General features: G+C 40.2%; 1 protein-coding gene across 1 annotated transcript in view; it reads left to right on the plus strand.

The window, feature by feature from the left end:
- Positions 1-19,118, plus strand: part of LOC138818287 (protein FAM114A2-like) — a 68,543-nt gene that overhangs the window by 40,254 nt on the left and 9,171 nt on the right. Inside the window, exon 7 of the mRNA XM_070009277.1 lies at positions 7,595-7,674. Coding sequence (XP_069865378.1) covers positions 7,595-7,674 — 80 coding nt within the window. The remainder of the gene's footprint in view (positions 1-7,594; positions 7,675-19,118) is intronic.

Genomic DNA, 19,118 nt, shown 5'->3' on the forward strand with positions numbered 1-19,118 from the left:
TCATACTGATATTGTTCATATACCCCTGCCAGTGTTTACAGTTAAAGACTGCTCTTTTCAGAGTTTGTCTTCAGTTTGACTGACATTTCTTTATATCTCTGGATACTTCAGCTGTACCTTGTGACTTATGGGACCCTTAATCCCATCTTGAATTGAGGCAGAAAACGTGGTAGTACCTAAAATGTGAGTGACACTCTTCCCCCCTCCCCGCCTCCACAATTTAAAGCCTGCTGTATCTCTTACGAAATATGAATGTTGAAGCTGCTCATTTTTTACAGTAATTAGGTAATGTGGCAGTTAATATAAAATATAATTTCTGGACAAATGAATAATTAGGTTTGTTTTATTTTAACATTTAATTAAATATATTTCTAACATATTCTTTGCTAATTGGCTATTTTTAAAAAGTGGAATGAATGAATTCAATTTTGAATTTTTCTTTTAAGCTGGTCCTAGGACTTGAACTTAGGGCTTGAGTAGTACCCTAAACTTTTTTTGCTCAGGGGTAGTGTACTACCACTTGAACCACAGCACCACTTCTGTCTTCTTTTTAGTAGTTTATTGGAGAAAGAGTCTCACAGACTTTCGTGCCTGAGCTGGCTTTGAACCATGATCTTTAGGTCTTAGTTTCCTGAGTAGCTAGGATTACAGGCATGAGCCACCAGTGCCTAGCCCATTTGTAGTGTTTAATTGAACTACATGCTTTGCCATGGAATGCCATTTTCACTATGAAGTATACAAGTGGTCACAGAGACTAGAATTCTTTATTTGGGGGAGGGGGATCTGGTTGGGGGGCCTGAACTGTGGACCTGGGCGCTGTCCCTCAGCTCTTCAGCTCAAGGTTAGCGCCCTACCAATTGAGTCACAGAGCCACTTCCGGTTTTTTCTTTTTGCTTATGTGGTTCTGAGAAATCGAACCCAGGGCCTCATGCATGCAAAGCAAGCACTCTACCACTGAGCCACCTTCCCAGCCCAGAGACTAGAATACTATTTGGTGAACATTTCTTAAAAGTGAATGAAATGAGCCTTTACAACAAGAAAAGCAACTATGTATGAGTCATGCTATACATTCAAACTAACTTTCAATTTTGTAGAGTGGATTTATTGATCTGTTGAGCTTTGTAGCTTCCCAGTGCTGTTTACAGACTATGCTGATGAAATCTGTGTTGAAAATAACAGCTATATTCATTCATTTCAAGACAGTTGGTCAGCATTTGAAAGATTTGTGTGACTCGGAGTGAGTATTTTCCCATTATTTAATGTGTGATGTTAGCAAATGATGCACAGGCAAAAGAAAAAAAAGACTAATGCATTTTAATTCAATACATCCAATCAGAAAATCTTATGGTATAGCTTCAGGCTCATTGCTATGTATATCATTACAACTAAATTTTAAGAGATGACACTACTTGAGTTTTAGTATAGTATTAAGGAATATGTAAGCATTTCCTTTACTGATAATCTGAGAAGGCTACTAAAACTTCTTCCTTTTCTAACTAAGTGACTTTGTGAGGTAGATTTCCTTCATATACTTAAAACAACATACCCCAGCAGACAGAGTGTAAAAGCAGATGAGAACACATGTGTCTTTCATTAGGCTAAAGGATAAAGAGATTCATTAAATATGTAAAACAATTGTATTATTCTGCTGAAATTTCACCTTTTGTGGAAATTACAGTTATTTTCAATAAATGTATATAAACAAGTACTGTTTTTTTTCTTAAGTTTGCAAAACTACCATAAGCACTTCAGTTCTAATTTTTCTTTTGTTTGGGATGTGAAACTAGGACTTGAACTCAATACCTGATGCATTGCTCATTGGATGTGTTCTACTTTTTAACATATCTGTCTGTATCTGTCTGTTTCTTTAGTGTGTGTGTATGTGTGTGTGTGTGTGTGTGTGTGTGTGTGTGTGTGTGTGTGTGTATCCCCTATTTTTATTTAATTTATTTTTGTGGCAGTCCTGGGCTTGAATTCAGCACCTAGGCATTGATCCTGAGCTGCACTCTACCACTTGAGTCACAGGTGTACTTTGTTTTTTGTTTTGTTTTGTTTTTTTTTTTTTTCTGAGTAGTTTATTGGAAATAAGAGTCTCACTGACTTTCCTGCTCCAGCTAGCTTTTTTTTCCCCTCTAATTTGTGTTTTTTATTGTGAAAATACTGTACAGAAGGGTTACAATTACATGAGTAAGGTAATGAGTACATTTCTTATCAAGCATTGTTGCTTCCTCCTTTGTTTCCCCTATCCCTCCCTTCCCCCGCTAAAGTTGTAAACTTTTTTCATAACGTCTTGTACATATTGTTGCAGTGGGTCCACCTGTATCCCTATTTAAACACTTTGTTTTTCCTTTCCCCTCCACAAATTATACCAACATCCAATACAGTGAAAAGAGGGGTTATACATTGGAAGCCAGCTAGCTTTTAATAGCAATCTATGGCTCTCAGTCTCCCGAATCTGTAGCTAGGATTACTGGTGAGAGCCACCAGTTCCTACCTCTACTTACATTGTTTTTATCAGTTGTGGGGCCTAAACTCTGGGCCTGCGCACTGTCCCTCAGCTCTTCAGCTCAAGGCTAGCACTCTACCACTTAAGCCACAGTGCCACTTCTGGCTTTTTCTACTTATGTGGTGCTGAGGAATCCAACCCAGGACCTCATGCATGCAAAGCAAGCACTCTACCACTGAGCCACCTTCCAAGCCTGTCTACTTACATTTTTAATTAGCTCTTTGGGGGCTCTCAAAAATTTAAAAGTATTAAGAGGTCCTGAGACTAGTATGAGGGCTGCAAAATTAAAATTTTCCAAATGTCAGTGCATTTAAAGATGGGTTTCTCTTTTACTTCTTTGAACTGTCAGTGTGCTTGTCACTAATATCCTCTTAATCTCATTTGTTTTTTTCTATTTCTAATCTACTGTAAAATAACTAGTCTTCAAGTTTTCTACAGAAAGACTGAACATTTCTCAGGGAGGCACTTTCTTTATTCCTTGAGTACAGATTTTCTGCAGACTGGGACATTTTCTTTTTTGTTTGTTGTTTTCAGCCGTGTGTTCTAAGAGTTCAAACTAGACAGTTGTATAACACCTTACTAATAAATGACTACTTAGTCTATGTAAAAGCTTGCTTCCTGATTAGAAAATATTTTCTAATGGCTCACACCTGTAAACCTAGCCACTCAGGAAGCTGAGATCCAGGATCTGGGTTTAAAGCCAGCTCACCAGCAAAGTCTGTGAGACTCTGATCCCCAGTTAACTACCCAAAGCCCAAAGTGGAGCTGTAGTCAAGTGATAGAGTATTAGATTTGAGCTGAAACAGCTCAGGGACAACACCCAGGCCCTGAGTTCATGCCCCATGACTTGCACAAAAGAAAAAAGTTTTTTGAATGTAAGTTCTTAATGTTGTTCTGAAATATTGAGATGGCAGTTAACTATGATGGGCTTTTGGAGTTTTCCACTGTGTTAAAATGAAGATCTGTCATTTACTAAAGCCAGGTGACCTTGAAAAGTTCCTTGATACTGAGCTGTTTTCTCATCTATAAGGTAACCCAATCTAATTCCTCACAGGTTGTTAAAATAAGTACTAAAAGAAATACTGTATTCAGGGGCTGGGAAGGTGGTTCAGTGGTAAAGTGCTTGCCTTGAATGCATGAGGCCCTGGGTTCAGTTCCTCAGCATCACATAAGCAGAAAAAGTTGAAGTGGCGCTGTGGCTCAAGTGGTAGAATGCTAGCCTTGAGCTGAAGAGCCAAGGACAGTGTCCAGGCCCAGAGTTCAGGCTCCACAAACAGAAAAATAAATAAAGTATAATAGTCTTAACTAAGAGATACTAATTATTTTCATGATTCCAAAGATATAATAGATAAAAAAATCTTCTTTTTAGATGGCTTAACTTAGGAAACACATAAAGCCATTGTGATGTGTTTAGATAGTTGCATTTTTTTCTAACTAGGCCTCAATATGACAATTGTGTTATTTATAAACTTATTTGTGCAATTAACAGCATTCGTTCTGTAATCAGCATCTTGTTTTGCCCACGAATGGGACTCTTGATCTTTAAATACCATTCAGAGAACTTGGAGGCATTTTCTAAACAGTTGGATTTTTGTCTATTATGTTCACCAGAAATGACTCCGAAAACAGACTCCTTCCCAGCTCCTCTCACACTCTGTGCCAGCCCTCCTCAGTGATATTTGTTGAGAATTCAGCAGTGATGTTGGCATTTAATGATATCTCAATGAAGTATGGAAAAAATGGAAGTAGCTAATGGGCGATAAATTTAGGAACCTGGTGGTGTGGCAGTGTTGGTCATCTTTTTCCATCAGCATCCTTGGTCCTTACCATCCCTTTGCCTAAGAATATGTCTTCCTATTTTGGGAGAGCCCTTCATTCTTGCAAAGTTCCTCCAAAGCCCACACTTTATTATTTTATTTATTTATTTATTTATTGTTGTTTTTGGTGCCAGGACCACAGTTTGAACTGAGCTGATGTCTTACCACTCTGAACCAAGATACCAGTCTGTCTTTTTCTTGCTAAGCGGAGATAGATCTAAACAGAATTTTCTGCCTGGCTGGCTTTAAAGGTCCATTCTCCAAGTCTCAGCCTCCTGAGTAGCTGTGATTATAGCCATGAACCACCAGCACCATCCTACATACTTTCAATGCAACTTCTCCTTACCGCAGTGCCAGTCCCCAAACACAGAGCCTCAGCCAAGTCCTCTAAGACAGAGTTCCACCTCTAGCCTAATACTGGGCCACACTCCTGCCTAATATATATTTCATTCAGTGGAAAGCATTTGACAGTGATCTTCCACCATTGTTTACCTTTGTTTATGGTGGTACTGGGGTTTGAGCTCAACTCACTCAAAGTCAGTAGGCAGGCACAGTACCACTGAGCCATGCCTTGGGCCCTCTTTTCCCTTGACTGTTTTCAGGGAGAGTCTGGTTTTTCCTGGATACATGCCTGAACTAGAGTTACCCATTTCAGTCTTCCTGTCATTGTTAGGATCACAGGCATTTGCCACTGTGTTCAGCTTCTCTGTTGAGATGGAATCTCCTAAAATTTTCTGCCCAGGTTGGGCTGGAACTGAGATCCTCTTAATTTTGGCCTCTCACATTAATGTAAGAGGATGAACAGATACTACTGTACCAGGCTATGGCTGAGAAGGGGATCTCACAAACTGTGCTGTTAAGCCTGACCTCAAATTATAATTCTCCATTCTCACCTCCCAAATAGCTAGGATTACAGACATGAGCCACAACAGTGACCCATTTCCTTTTTGTTCACAACTCTTACCAAAAAAAAAGTTTATTTAAATAAACTCAAACATAATACATTGTATATTTGTACATTTGTAAATTCAATGTACATATTCAAATATTAATTATATTCTAAGTATATATTAAATATGTTTAGAACAGAGTGAGATAAATCTAAATAAAAAATTCTGCATGCCATTGGATCATTTTGTCAATACTTTGTGATATTGTTATCTCATTATGTTTTCAGATTAATTTCTTGCACCCAGCAGGATTTAGTTGGAATAATTAAATGTTGCTTAAATGAGGTACATAGGTAAGGATGGTATTAATGAGATCACCTTCACAATCCATGTTAAACTTGGATTGCTAAGTCATTTTAATTCTCTCTCTTAAATGCCAACTGAGAGGGACAAATGTGCCATGATACATTCCCCCCTCCCACCAACCAGGGACTTTTGGAGACAATGGCAGGTATAAAGAAGTAATAATTTGCCCTTTGAAGCTATAGACTGGTGATTAATAAATATATAGATTCTAAAGTCTAAAACATTAGGCTGGTCTCAAAGTGGGTGAATGGATAGGATTTAGGTGTGTAAAGAGAAAAAGAATATTTCCTGACAATTTGTTTGTCTGTCTTGATTATAGTTTGCTCTTGACTTATCCTTATGTTTGCATGTTTCTCTACTAAGGTGTTCTGTGTTCCCATCTTCATGATAATTTCAACATTTTCCTTAGCACCCTTCCAACATTTAAGAATCCTTTCTCCCTCTGATTTACACATCACCGTCTCTTACTTGGATCATGGATTATTGACTCAATTTTACTTTCTTGTTTATTCCTAGATTAGTGCTGATAAGTTCTGTACTCAGCCACTAAAGTGATCTCTCTTTGATTTAAATTTGATCTTACCTGTCTCTGTTTTAAAAATCATCAGTAGTTCCTCATCTCTTTGGTAGAAACTTTGAGATATTAAGAGGGTATAAAGGCTCAGTCTTAGCTGGATCCTATTTTGTTGTTTTTTCCTTTGCTTATTCTAAACTTCCTGCTATGCTTTCATCCCCCTAATCTTGGCACTCATTTCCTCTGCCTGAAACTCTTCCCATTTTCTTGGATAACCTGGATTCTCCTGGAGTCTTACTGTCCCAACTTGAATTCCATTTTCTTTTTCTTTTTTTCTGGTCCTGGGGCTTGAACTCAGAGCCTGGGCTCTGTCTCTGAGCCTCTTTTTGCTGAAGTCTAATGCTCTACCACTTGTGCCACAGTGCTACCTCCAGCTCTTTCTGTTTGTGTGGTACTGAGGAATCAAACCCAGGGCTTCATGCATGCAAGGTAAACACTCTACTACTAAGCCACATTCCCAGCCCTGAATTCCATTTTCTTTATATAATATCTGCTTCATACTCTCCATTCATTCTTCTGTAATGTGGTGCAAAGAACATTGAAAGTGGAGGCCAAGGTTTAACTTCTTATCTTTGCTAGGAGATCTTGTAAAAATTCTTGACCTCTTCCAGCCTGCATTATCTTTATCACACAAGTGTGATAATACCCACTTTTCTTATAAGCCCATTAAGAACATCCATTGACATACTGTGCACAAAAAAATTCTATAAGCATGTCAGCCAAAGATGTTTGCCATGACAACATTGGTGGTGACAACAAGAATGATCCACCCAAGGAAGCATTTAGCTTCACAGCTTGGGTGACCTTCCTGAACCATCCAGGCCAAACTAGTGCTTCCTATGCCTCTGTCCTGGATTGGCACTCAGCTTAAATTGCTTGTAAGTTTACTGAGTGGAAAGAGATGCTTGAACGCAGATCTGGTAAGAAGCTGGAAGCTAGTCCTAAATTCCTGAAGTGTAGTGATGCTGTCATGCTTCATATGATTCCAGCAAGCCTGTGTATGTGGAGAGCTTCTTTGACTATTCTCCTCTGGATCATCTTGCTGTTTGTAATAGGAGATAGTTGCTGTGTGTGGCATCAAAGCTGTGGACAAGAAGTGTGCTGGAGCTGGCAAGGTCACCAAGTCTGCCAAGAAAGCTCAGAAGGCCGAGTGAATATTATTATCCGTAGCACCTGTAGCTTCAGCTTAACCAGTGGTGGAAGAAAAGTGTCAGAAATGTTTGTCTTAATTGGACATTAACTGAAAGACTGGATAATGATAACAATGCATCAGAAAACCCTCAGAAGGAAAGGAAAAAAATTGTATAAGCACTCATATTCCATGCTCATTAAATTGTTATGAATACTTCTGCTGCCTTCACTCCTCTTCCTTCTTACCTTTCTTGTGAACCTCAGCAGTTTTGCTGGAATATTTTTCATGTGAGACTTTGTTTTTTTTCAGGAGATGAAGATTTTTCTGAAGGGATAACAGAGCTGTTTTCCCAGCTGTACATCTCCTGCAAACCAGACAAACTTGCCAGGGTAAGTTATTACTTCTTGGTGATTTTGATTCATTTATTTTTGACACTTCAGTGAATTAAAAACTGAGATAGTAACCATTTACCATATGGAAGTAATAGCCTTGGGCAAAGCCTTGCTCTTTGTTGGTGACTTGGGAGCTATATGCATATCCAAGGTCAGAGAGGGGTAGGGAGGTTCTATATCCAGAGAAATATTTAATACAACATATATTCGGTTGCCTGCTCATGCACAGGACAAGGGATGCTTTTTCCTTTTATGCCTATCTTTCCCAGGCTCAGGAGACATTCTATAAACCAGTAAGCACCAGGCACACAATGCTTTCTGGACAGAGGGAGCTGATATAAGTCAGGATGTCCTGTTTGCTCCTAAGTCCTAGGGTAAGGAACGTAACACTTGATCTTGTTGCTTTTGTTATTAGATAATAAATTTTATTATGGAATGTCTTGTGTAGAAGAAAGACATTCCTCAAGGAACAAAGTAGCAGAATTGCACATTCCTGGCCGGCCTGTGCTAGCAAAGTTCTACCTTAAAAGAAGAAAAAAACACATAAAGAAATACATGTTTAAAATCTACTGAATGTAAGAAATAAAGAGTACAGTTTCCTGTGAATATATAATGTCAGGGAGTTTCCTGCAAACAGTAGCCTCTAAACTGGGATGATTTTTTATTCTTCATAGGGAAATAGTAATAACATTTATTATTATAACCACAATTCATTGACATTCAGTACATTTCCAGTATTGTAGAACCATCACCTTTATCTTATCCAAAACATATCCATCACCCTCAACAAAAATTTGGGGCCATTAAACCATTCAGCCCTCAATCCACAGTAGCCCTGAGTTATTTTCTGTATCTGTGAATTTTCTTACTCTTGGTACTTTATTGTTGTAGTCTGAATGTTTGGATTTCCATAATTTTCATATGGTAACACTTGATCTTTTATTCTTATCCCCCAATGCATGCATTCTCCATTAAGCCTTCTCAGAACAATCCTCAGGAACTTATCTTCTGCAGTTCAAGTGCATCTCTTCACTATTCAATCTAGTATTGTTTAAAAATAGTCAAATTTAGGAAAAGTCACAAAAAGAATATAAACTATTTCTGTGATTTTTATGCAAATTCAGTTGGTTAATATTTTCCTTCATTTGCTTAATCACTTATGCTTGCATGTATGTTCTCTTTGTGGACATACATTTGAGATTAAATTGTATATTTCGTAGTTCTCTATTCCTACATATTTTAATCTTGATCTCAGGACAAAAATGTCCCATTATTACATAGTCACAGTATAGTTATCAACTTCAGTAAATTAATCACAATGCCATACTTTTGCTTAATCTTTTGTCTATATTCCAGTTTTGCCAATTGGCTCAATTCTGTCCTTATCAATTTTTTTCTCTAAAAACCAATACATGATCATGAATTATATGTAGTTGTGTATACTTGATCTCTTTTAGTCTATAATAATTTATCAGCTTTTCCTTATCTTTATAACATCAATATTTTTGAACAACACAAGCACCTCCTTCCCTTTAGTAACTAGGATGACAGTATCAGTGACTGGCAACTGGCAAATGTAGAGTTCTTGAGGGTAAAATGTGTTTTGTTTTGTTTTTTACAAAGGATGAGGCTCATAGTAAAAAATCTTCAGTGTTGATGACCCCATTGAAACTAGCTTAGTATTCTAAATATACATGCAGATGTTCAGTAAGCAGACATGTTTCTCTATTTTTATTCCAGGTAATTTGCTAGGTGCTAGGGAAGTAATGATGAGAAGGACATAGAAAAATCACAAGAATAGAAGAAATCATGTTAATAAATATTTTTGAGGTCAATAATTGCATATGGTCAATAATTCCCCATGTGGTCCCATGTGGCAATTCTTGGAAGGCAGTTTTCAAATAATTGAAATTTTTGTCATTGAGACATAGGATATAGCAGGGGCATTGGCCTGGTTGCACTGGAAGGTGTGGTACTGGGAATAATTTCTTTTTAAATTTTTCTTTACGTTTTTTACCTTTTTTCTCCAGGCTAACAGGTTTCATACCTTGAGCCACAGCTTAATTACTCACTTTCTTTTTTCTTTGTTTCTTTTTGCCGGTCTTGGGGCTTGAACTCTTCTGCCTGGTCACTGTCCCTGAGCTTCTTTTTTTTTGGGGGGGGGGATCCGGTCTTGGGCCTGAACTCTGGGCCTGTGTGCTTTCCTTCAGCTCTTCAGCTCAAGGCTTGCACTCTACCACTTGAGCCACAGCATCACTTGTGGCTTTTTTTCCTACTTATGTGGTGCTGAGGAATTGAACCCAGGGCCTCAAGCATGCAAGGCAAGCGCTTTACCACTGAGACACTTTCCCAGTTCCCTTGTGAGATTCTTATGTCCAATTAACCACTCAAAACCCAGAAGTGATGCTATAGCACAAGTGGTAGAGCACAAGCCTTGAGTACAAGAGGCTCAGGGACAGCACACAGGTCCTGAGTTCAAACCCCACAACTGACAAAAAATACAGAAAGGAAAAGAGTACTACAAGAAGCCAAGATGACGATACAGAGTCTTGAAAGTTGAGAGCCAAGGTTCAAAGCCATCCTAGGCATGAAAATCCATGAGATGTTTTTCACCAATTAAGCAGCAATAGGTAGGAAGCAGTAGAGCTCTACCCTTGAGCAAAACTCCCCAAGTTCAAGCCCAGGAATAGCACAAATGAAAAGAATTCTCATGGACTTTTCTGCCCAAGCTGGATTCAAAACACAAATGCTCAGATTTCAGCCCTCTGAGCAGGTAGGATTATAGGTATGAACCATATTTTTTAAAATCTTGAATTGCCTCTAATATTTTTGCCCTCCTTTTCACTTAATTTTTTATTCCTTTTCTCTTTTTTGTAAGTTCATGTCATCTAGCTTATTATTTAGGCCTGGCCATTCTTTCTGCAGTTTTTGTTTTGAGTTTTATTGGTTGTTTTGGAGCTTGTTATAGTACTTGAACTCAAGGGCTGGTCATTGTTCCTAATTTTTTCTCAAGGGTAGTAGGCTTCCCACCTGAAGACACAGTTCAAATTTTGGCTCTTTACGCATTTGTCTTTCTTTCTGCATTTATTTTAGGTGCTGATCCTCTGGCTTGAACTTAGGACTTGGGCTTTTTTGCAGAGTTTTTGCCAAGTTTTTGTTGTTGTTGTTTTTGTTTTGTTTTGTTTTGTTTTTTCTTTATTGCTAGTCCTAGGGCTTGAATATAGGGCCTTAACTTTTGCTAGTCATAAAATCAGGGCAGAGCCACTGTGTCTGAGGTTTTTCCCTTTCTTTCTCAAGACTAGCAGTCTCCATGGCTTGAGCCACAGATAAAGTTCTGGCTCTATTTATTTATTTATTCATTCATTCATTCATTTTTGGTGCTAGGGCTTAAACTCATGACATGGCCACTCTCCTGCTTGAAGTCAGAGCAGAGCCACTATGAATGAAGCATTTTTTGTATTGTTTTTCTCAAGACTAGCAGACTGTGACAGCTTGAGCCACAGCTTCATTGATGGCTTTGTTTATATAATGTTCTCCACCCTCCCCCCCCCGTTCCCCCACACACACACAGGCAAAAGCTGTAAAGTTCATTTTTCGACATAATATCTTGTACATCTCATTGTTGCAATAGGTCCACCTGTATCCCTATTTAAAAAATTTGTTTTTCCCCTTCCCCTTCCCCTTCACAAATTATACCAACATCAAATACAGTGAAAACGGGGGAGTTATTTATTTTTTGGTTCTGGTCCTAGGGCTGGAACACAGGGAGTGGTGACTGTTCCTAGACCTGAAATCAGGGCAAGATCACTGTGCAGGAGTCTCTCCCCTGTCCTGAGCAAGGCTGACAGGCTCTGAACCTTGAGATGCATCTCAACATCTGGCTGTGTAAAACAAATTTGGTAATTCATAGCTGGGGGAGCTGGGAAGGTGGCTCAGTGGTAAAATGCTTACCTTGAGCTGAAGAGCTAAGGGACAGCATCCAGAGCTAGAGCGGGCCCCATCACCCACAAAAAAGAAAAAATAAAAAGAAAGCTGGGTGCCAGTGGCTTACGCCTGTAATCCAAGCTACTCAGGAGGCTGAGATCTGAGGATTGCAGTTCAAAGCCAGCCTGGGAAGGAAAGTCCGTGAGACAATTATCTCCAATAAACCACCAAAAAACCAGAAGTGGTACTGTGGCTCAAGAGGTAGAGCACTAGACTTGAGTTGAAGAGCTGAGGGACAGTGTGTAGGCCGAGTTCAAGCCCCATGACCAACCAAAAAAATAGATTCTCATGGGAAGACAGGGACATTACCCAGGCTCTAAAATCAGAGGATAGTGGTTCAAAGGCAGCCTGGGCAGGAAAGTTGTTGAGACTCTCATCTCCAATTAATCACCAAGTGTTTGGAAGTAGTATAGTTCTAGTCTTGTGCAAAACAGCACAAGTTCAGGCACCAGTACTGGCACACATGCCCAGGCTGACTATGAACTACAATCCTAAGATTTCAGCTTCTACAGTAGCTAGGATTATAGGCATGAGCTACTACTTAAAAATATTTCATTGACTTTTCTCTTTTTTTGCCATCTTCTCATTAATTTGTTCATTTCTCGTGTGTGTGTGTGTGTGTGTGTGTCCTGGTGTTGGTTCTAGAGCTTGAACTCTGGAGCCTAGCCACAGTCTCTGAATTTGTTTTTCTTTTATTTTTGATGCTGTTCCTAGGGCTTGAATTCTGGGCCTAGTCCCTGTCCCTGAGTCATTCTTTTGTTGTTGGTGGTGATGGTCCTAGGGCTTGAACATAGGGCCTGATCACTTCCTGGGTTTGAAAGCAGGGCAGGGCCACTGTGTATGAGGGTTTTTATTGTTTGTTTTCCCTAAAAGGAAGCAGTCTCTGTGGCTTGAGCCACACAGATCAACTTCTCGCTTCTTTTACTTTTTGGCAGTTCATGGCAGATAAAATTCTCATAGAAGTTAAGAAGTTGAGGGTACTATATCAGCACCTGAAATCTGAGGATTGAGGTTGAAAGCCCAGGCAGGTAAGTCCGTAAGATATATCTCCATTTAATCCCCTAAAGAGAAAAAGTGGTAGAGTGCTACCTTTAAGAAACGTATTTCTATTTCAAGCTCTGGCTTCAAGACCCAGGACTGATACACATTCACAAATCCCTAATGGTCTTTTCTGCCTAGTTTGCCTTGGAACCGAGATCTTCAAGTTCTGTCTTTTGTGTAGCTTGAGCTCCAGGTGTAAGCCACCAATTCTCTGCTCATTTTAAGATTTGGAATTGGCGCTTTGTGCTCTTCTTCCATTCTGATTTTATTTATGTATTTGTATTTAATTAATTAATTATTAGTTGTCCTACCCTATGTATCTGGGCCTGGTCACTTATTTTGCTTTTTTGCTGAAGGCTGTTGCTTTACCACTTGAGCCACAGCTCTACTTCTGGTTTTTGCTGGTTAGTTGGAGATCAGAGCTTCATGGAATTTCCTGCCCAGGTGGGCTTTTAACCACCATCCTGAGATTTCATGCTTCTAACTGGGATTACATGTCAGCCACCAAAAAATGCCTGACTCACTCAATTTTAATATTCTTAATAGGGTCTTATACTTTTTTAATTCACATTATAATGATGATGTCGATGATGATGATGATGATGATGATGATGATGATGATGATGATGATGATGATGATGATGATGATGATGATGTGCAGGTCATGGGCTTGAAATCAGGGCATGTGTGCTGTGCTGTCCATGATCTTCAGCTCAAGGTCTGGAATTTTGTCTATTTCTTTTTGCTTCTTTCTTGGTGGTTAATTTGAGAGAATTGTCTCATGGAAAAGCTTGGCACTACTCAAGAGGTTGAAATCTGAGGATTGTGGTTTCAAGCCAGTCCTGGCAAGAAGTCCAAAACACTCTTTCCTTTTTCTTCTAAGTTTTTGTTTTAATGAGAAAGATGGGGTGCAGTGGAGTTGCAGTTTCATTAGCTGGTAAAAAGGATGTTTGTTTTTGAGCAATGGCCTCCCAAAGTACACTGCCTCCTGGCTAGGGATGGTGAACTGATGGTTATAATGCCGTCTGTCTTCCTTCTGTGACCTATTGCCCTGGTAACCGATTGTTTACAAAGATGTGATCCTGACTCCTGAGCAACAGGAAAAGGCACAATATCATTCCTGGGTTGGGATGAAAACCAAGTGGATCCCGCCATTTGGTGTGCTGCCTTGCTCTGGGGGGCAGGATGATAGTGCACCCTTCTATGAAGAAAGAAAATAACTTGAACAATTCTGTCCTCTTTGTTCATTTCTGACAGATGAGGGCTGTGAGAGACATTCATGGAATCATCTAGGGGACTTGTCCAGGATCTCCATTGTGTCTGGGAAGGAAGGGCCCCAAGTTTTGCTGTAGAGAGATGCATCCTGCAGTGCCATGGCCCTGGTTTGCTCCAGTGCCAGTGATTACCCAGATCAGGAAATGTCACCTGTTGCAGGTAAAATAGCTCTCAGGACATTTGTCCTGATGACCATGGAAGCCCATGCCTAGGCCAGTGTAAGCAATGGTGACACAGTGGTGCTCGTGTGGCTGGGAGTATGGAAGTAGCACAGGTGTGGATGAGAGGTGTGGGTAGCACACATGGTAGATGCCTTCTGCTCTGCCCACCACATGACTAAAGGTAATGCTGGATTCTGTCTGAAATTAACTAGGGTCTGGGGCACTGCACATTTTCTGAGATGCCAAAGCTCCCATGGGGACACAGGTTGAGGTAGACTAGGTGAAAGGGAGTGAAGGAAACCTGCAGAAAATAAGGAAGTTTTGATTCTTTTTAAAAGTTCCTTTAATGGTTAAATTTTAATCAAAATGGGAAATAAATGGAAAAAGTGATTCTAGATCTCAATTTCCTGAATAGCTAACATTCCAGGTGTGACACTATTACCCATCTCACTCTTTTTTATCTATTGAGTTTATTAGGTTCTAGACACTGTAGCAAGTAGAAAAGAAAAACTTTGTTTTGAAGTTCTATGCTTTAGTGTGTGGGGGTGGGGGAGGGTGGAGAATGTATAAATATGTTTGAAAATATGATGGAAAAATAGATTGAGAGATGTGCTAGGGAGGAGTGTTGGCAATTTACAGTGAGGTATGATTTCAGAAAAGCGTCATGTGGTAAAGTGACTTAGGAGATCAAGGCAACTCACCCAGGCCCCAGAATCAGGTAGGGTCATGAGCTCAAAGTTGAGGGTGTCTGGCCTGTCTTAGAGTCAGTAAACCAGTGTGGCTACATCACAGTCAGTGTGTGGAGTAGAGGATATGCTTGCTGTAGGACAGGCAGTGGGCAGCTTGTGCAGAGCAATGAGTTACAAGTGTGGTCTCCACCCAGAAGCAGTGATCTCATCCAGGAACTTTAGCAGGTCCAGCCCAGACCTGTTTAGTCAGGGGCTAGGGTCCAGTGTTGCCTGCTTCAAAGAAGCCCTCTAGATGTATTTGAGAACCACTAGACAAGATAAGTTCCCTTAGACTATGGTAGAGACTTTGGATTTTATTCTGAAACAGAAGCTCTTGAAGGTTGGGAGTGAGAGAGTACAGGATTTAATTTAAGAAATATACAAAGTGGGTGCCAGTGGCTCATACCTCTATTCCTAGATACTCATGAGGTTGAGGTCTGAGAATCCTGGTACAAAGCTATTCTGGACAAGAATGTCTGAGACACTTAACTTGAAGTGGAGATATGGCTCAAGGGGCAAAGTGTTGGTTTTGAGAAAACAAGCTCAACAAATTCAAAGCCCTGGCTCTAAGTTCAAGCCCAAGTACCAGCACAAAACACACAGGCCAGGCAATGGTGGCTCACACCTGTAATCCTACTGACTCTGGTGGGTGTGGTCTGAGGATGGTAGTTTGAAACTAGCCCTGGCAGGAAAATCCATGAGATCTAATCTCCAAATACCCACTGGAAACAGCTAGAAGTGGGGCTATGGCTCAAATAGTAGAGCACCAGCCTTGAGTAAAAGCTCAGCCACATTATGCAGGGCCTTGAGTTCAAGCCCCAGTACTGACACTGACACAAACATAAGCACATATACACACACACAAACACCAACACAAGCAGTGATGGTCACTCATGGGAAGGAAGCACAGGAGCCCAGTGGTTCCCCTCTCAATTCTCAGGGCCCTCTTGTCCTCTGGAGACACCCCAGTTTTTCTTCCAGCATAATAATTATTATTACAAAATATTAGAATTATAAATATAATTACTATATTAATGCTATAAGTGCAATGATATAAAACATTTTTATAAAATGTATTAATATGTTACATATTATATTCTATAACATACATACATTATATATTATATAATATCTAGTAAATATACAAATAAATATAAATGTTATATATAATAGATAAAATATGCATGCTACAATAGTAAATGAAATATAATGATATAAGTATAAAAATATTATAAATATACTTATTATTATACTAATTATTCTTCAGGAATCACAATGTGGCTTAGTGGTAGCGTGTTTGCCTGGCATACATGAAGACCTGGGTTTGGTTCCTCAGTAAACAGCAAAAGCAGGATGTGGTGCTGTGTCTTAAGTAACAGAATGCTAACCTTGAGCAGAGACAAGCTCAGAGACAGTGCCCAAGCCCTGGGTTCAAACCCTAGGACTGTCAAAAAAAGAACAATATAGTAATTCTTCTACCTGCTGGAGCCCTGTAAAACCAGACACACTCAATCAACTGGGACCTTGAATTTGAGTTCCACAAACATCAAAGATGATTTTTTTTCTAGTCAGTCCTGGGGCTTGAAGTCAAGGCCTAGGCACTGTCCTGGAGCTCTTCTGCTCAAGTCTCATGTTCTACCACTGTAAGCCACAGCACCACTCCAGTTTTCTGGTGGTTAGCTTAAGATTAATGTCATGGACTTTCCTGCCCCGGCTAGTTTTGAACTGAGATCCTCAGATCTCAGCCTCCTGAGTAGCTTCAATTACAGGGGTGAGCCACTGGCTCCAGCTCACAAACACAGTCTTAGCTTCCAGGTCAGTGCCCTGGGCCCCTCCAGGCTAGCTGGTCCTCTTCTTCCCCAGCTTATTGGTGCTGGCAGCAGGTGAACAGGGCAGCGGAAGAGAAGGTGGTTCCTAGTTAACTGGGGGATCCTTTCTGTGTACTGCATGTCCTGCATTAAAAACCCAAACCCCCAGAGACACAAGTTCATTCCTTCAAGGTGGACAATCACCCAGTTCAGAAATTTAGGGGCACCCCTTAAAATCAACCTCTACTCTGATCAGGAGCCCGAAGTGACTGTACCCCTTTTTCCCAGGTTTAAGTTTTTCATTCTCGTTTTCACTATTAGAGTGTGTGTGTGTGTGTGTGTGTGTGCGTGTGTCTGTGTGTGTCTGTGTGTCTGTGTGTCTGTGTGTCTGTGTCTGTGTCTATGTGTGTTTTAGTTAGGTAGTTGTACAGAGATGCGGCCATGCAGCAGAGCAGTTCCTGGGTGCAGTGTTTTTTGAACCATGTCTCCCATTTCACAATTCTCACCACCCCTGACCTCAGTTTTCTTAATCTTTAGATTATGTAGTGAATGTTTGGAATTCAGAACAAGCAATTCGGGGCTGGGAAGGTGGCTCATTGGAAGACTGCTTGCCTCACTCACATGAGGCCCTGGGTTCAATTCCTCAGCACCATATAAGCAGAAAAAAGCCAGGAGTGGTGCTTTGGCTTAAGTGGGAGGGCACTAGCCTTGAGCTGAGGAGCTGAGGGACAGCACCCAGGCCCAGAGTTCAAGGCCCATGACCAAAACAAAACAAAACAAAAAAATCAAAACCAAAAACCAAGCAATTCATGTCTACAGTGCATCTTGATCTGTGTCATCCCTTCAATATCTTCCCCCTGCTTCCCCAACCATTCCCTTATTTTTGCGGGTCCTGTCAAATCCTTAGGAGCCAAAGTGGAACCAGCCGGGTGTCCTACATAGGGATTCATAACAGAGGAGAGAGGAGGAAAAAAAGCAGTATGATGCACATGAAAGTTTGCCTTTATAATTTCACAGTGCATTGCTATTTCCTACTCAGATATAATAGTGTAAGCGTATAATGATACCCCAATGTTATCAACAAAAGGTTTCTGTCCAGGGTGATATCACAGAAGGTAGCACTGACATTCATTTGAAAAGTATATCCACTAAAATATTCAAATGGAAGGGAGTCTTCTTACCATAGATATATAAATGAGCTCAAAAAACAAAACACTTAACAAAATGTCTATTGATGTCAATTAAAATGTTAGTGCAATTTTATTTAGTGTGAACTGTGTTTATGAATGTTTAGATTGCAAATGGGAGTATTTTATTTCTGCCCACTTTCTCAGATCTCAGGAGGTTCATAAATAAAACAAATTTCTTTCTCCATTATTTTGTGATTACCACTTTCAAATGGCTCCCTGCCCATAGATTCTAATATTTGTGTCACAATGATTGGTAAAGACTTGAGCCTCTCCATTGATTATAATGACTCCCATTACATTCTGAAAGAGATAGTATATTAACTTCATCTTCAGACAGAGAGGTAAATTGATGCCAGCATGCTCAACGATTTTATGAAAGTTCATGCCATCGGTATCCACCATCTTTGGCAATGATGCATCAAATATTTATTTATTTATTGATTGATTGATTTTATGGTCCAGTCGTGGTGCCTGAACTCTGTGCCTGGGCGCTATCCCTCAGCTCTTCAGCTCAAGGCTAGCACTCTACCACTTGAGCCACAACTCCACTTCCGGTTTTTTGCTTTTTGCTTATGTGGTGCTGAGGAATCAAACCCAGGGCCTCAATCATGCAAGGCAAGTGCTCTAACACTGAGCCACCTTCCCAGCCCTGCATCAACTATTTAATGAAGGAAAACTGGGAGCCAAGCTCTGTTTCAATGTCTAGGAATGGCCTGGAATTAAAATGTATAAAAACTTCATTTTCATAGAGCTGATGTTCTAGATGAGGATACTAACTGACAAAGAAACAGTTAAAAAATCCAAACAGGCTTGGAAGGTGGCTCAGTGGTAGAGTGCTTGAGACCCTGGGTTCGATTCCTCAGCATCACATCAGGAGAAAAAGTGGGAAGTGGCACTGTGGCTCAAGTGGTAGAGTGCTAGCCTTGAGCTGAAGAGCTGAGGGAGAGTGCTCAGGCCCATATTTCGTGCCCCATGACCCCCCCCAATCCAAACAGTGGCAAACACTATGAAACAAAAGAAAATGGAGAAATGGAGTTATTTAAGTTCTGCCTCAACCACAACCTTGGGTGCAGCTACCTTAAGATGATCAAAAGAGGCTTCCGGGAGGAAGTGGCGCTGTAGCTCAAGTGGTAGAGCGCTCGCCTTGAGTTGAAGAGCTGAGGGACAATGCCCAGGCCCAGAGTTCAAGCCCCACGACCGACAAAAAAAAAACTATATAAAAGAGGCTTCCTGGAAATGGTGACTAATGCATTA

The sequence above is a fragment of the Dipodomys merriami genome, unplaced genomic scaffold (genome assembly GCF_024711535.1).
Source record: "Dipodomys merriami isolate MVZ:Mamm:240054 unplaced genomic scaffold, mDipMer1.0.p SCAF_73, whole genome shotgun sequence".
NCBI lineage: Eukaryota > Metazoa > Chordata > Mammalia > Rodentia > Heteromyidae > Dipodomys > Dipodomys merriami.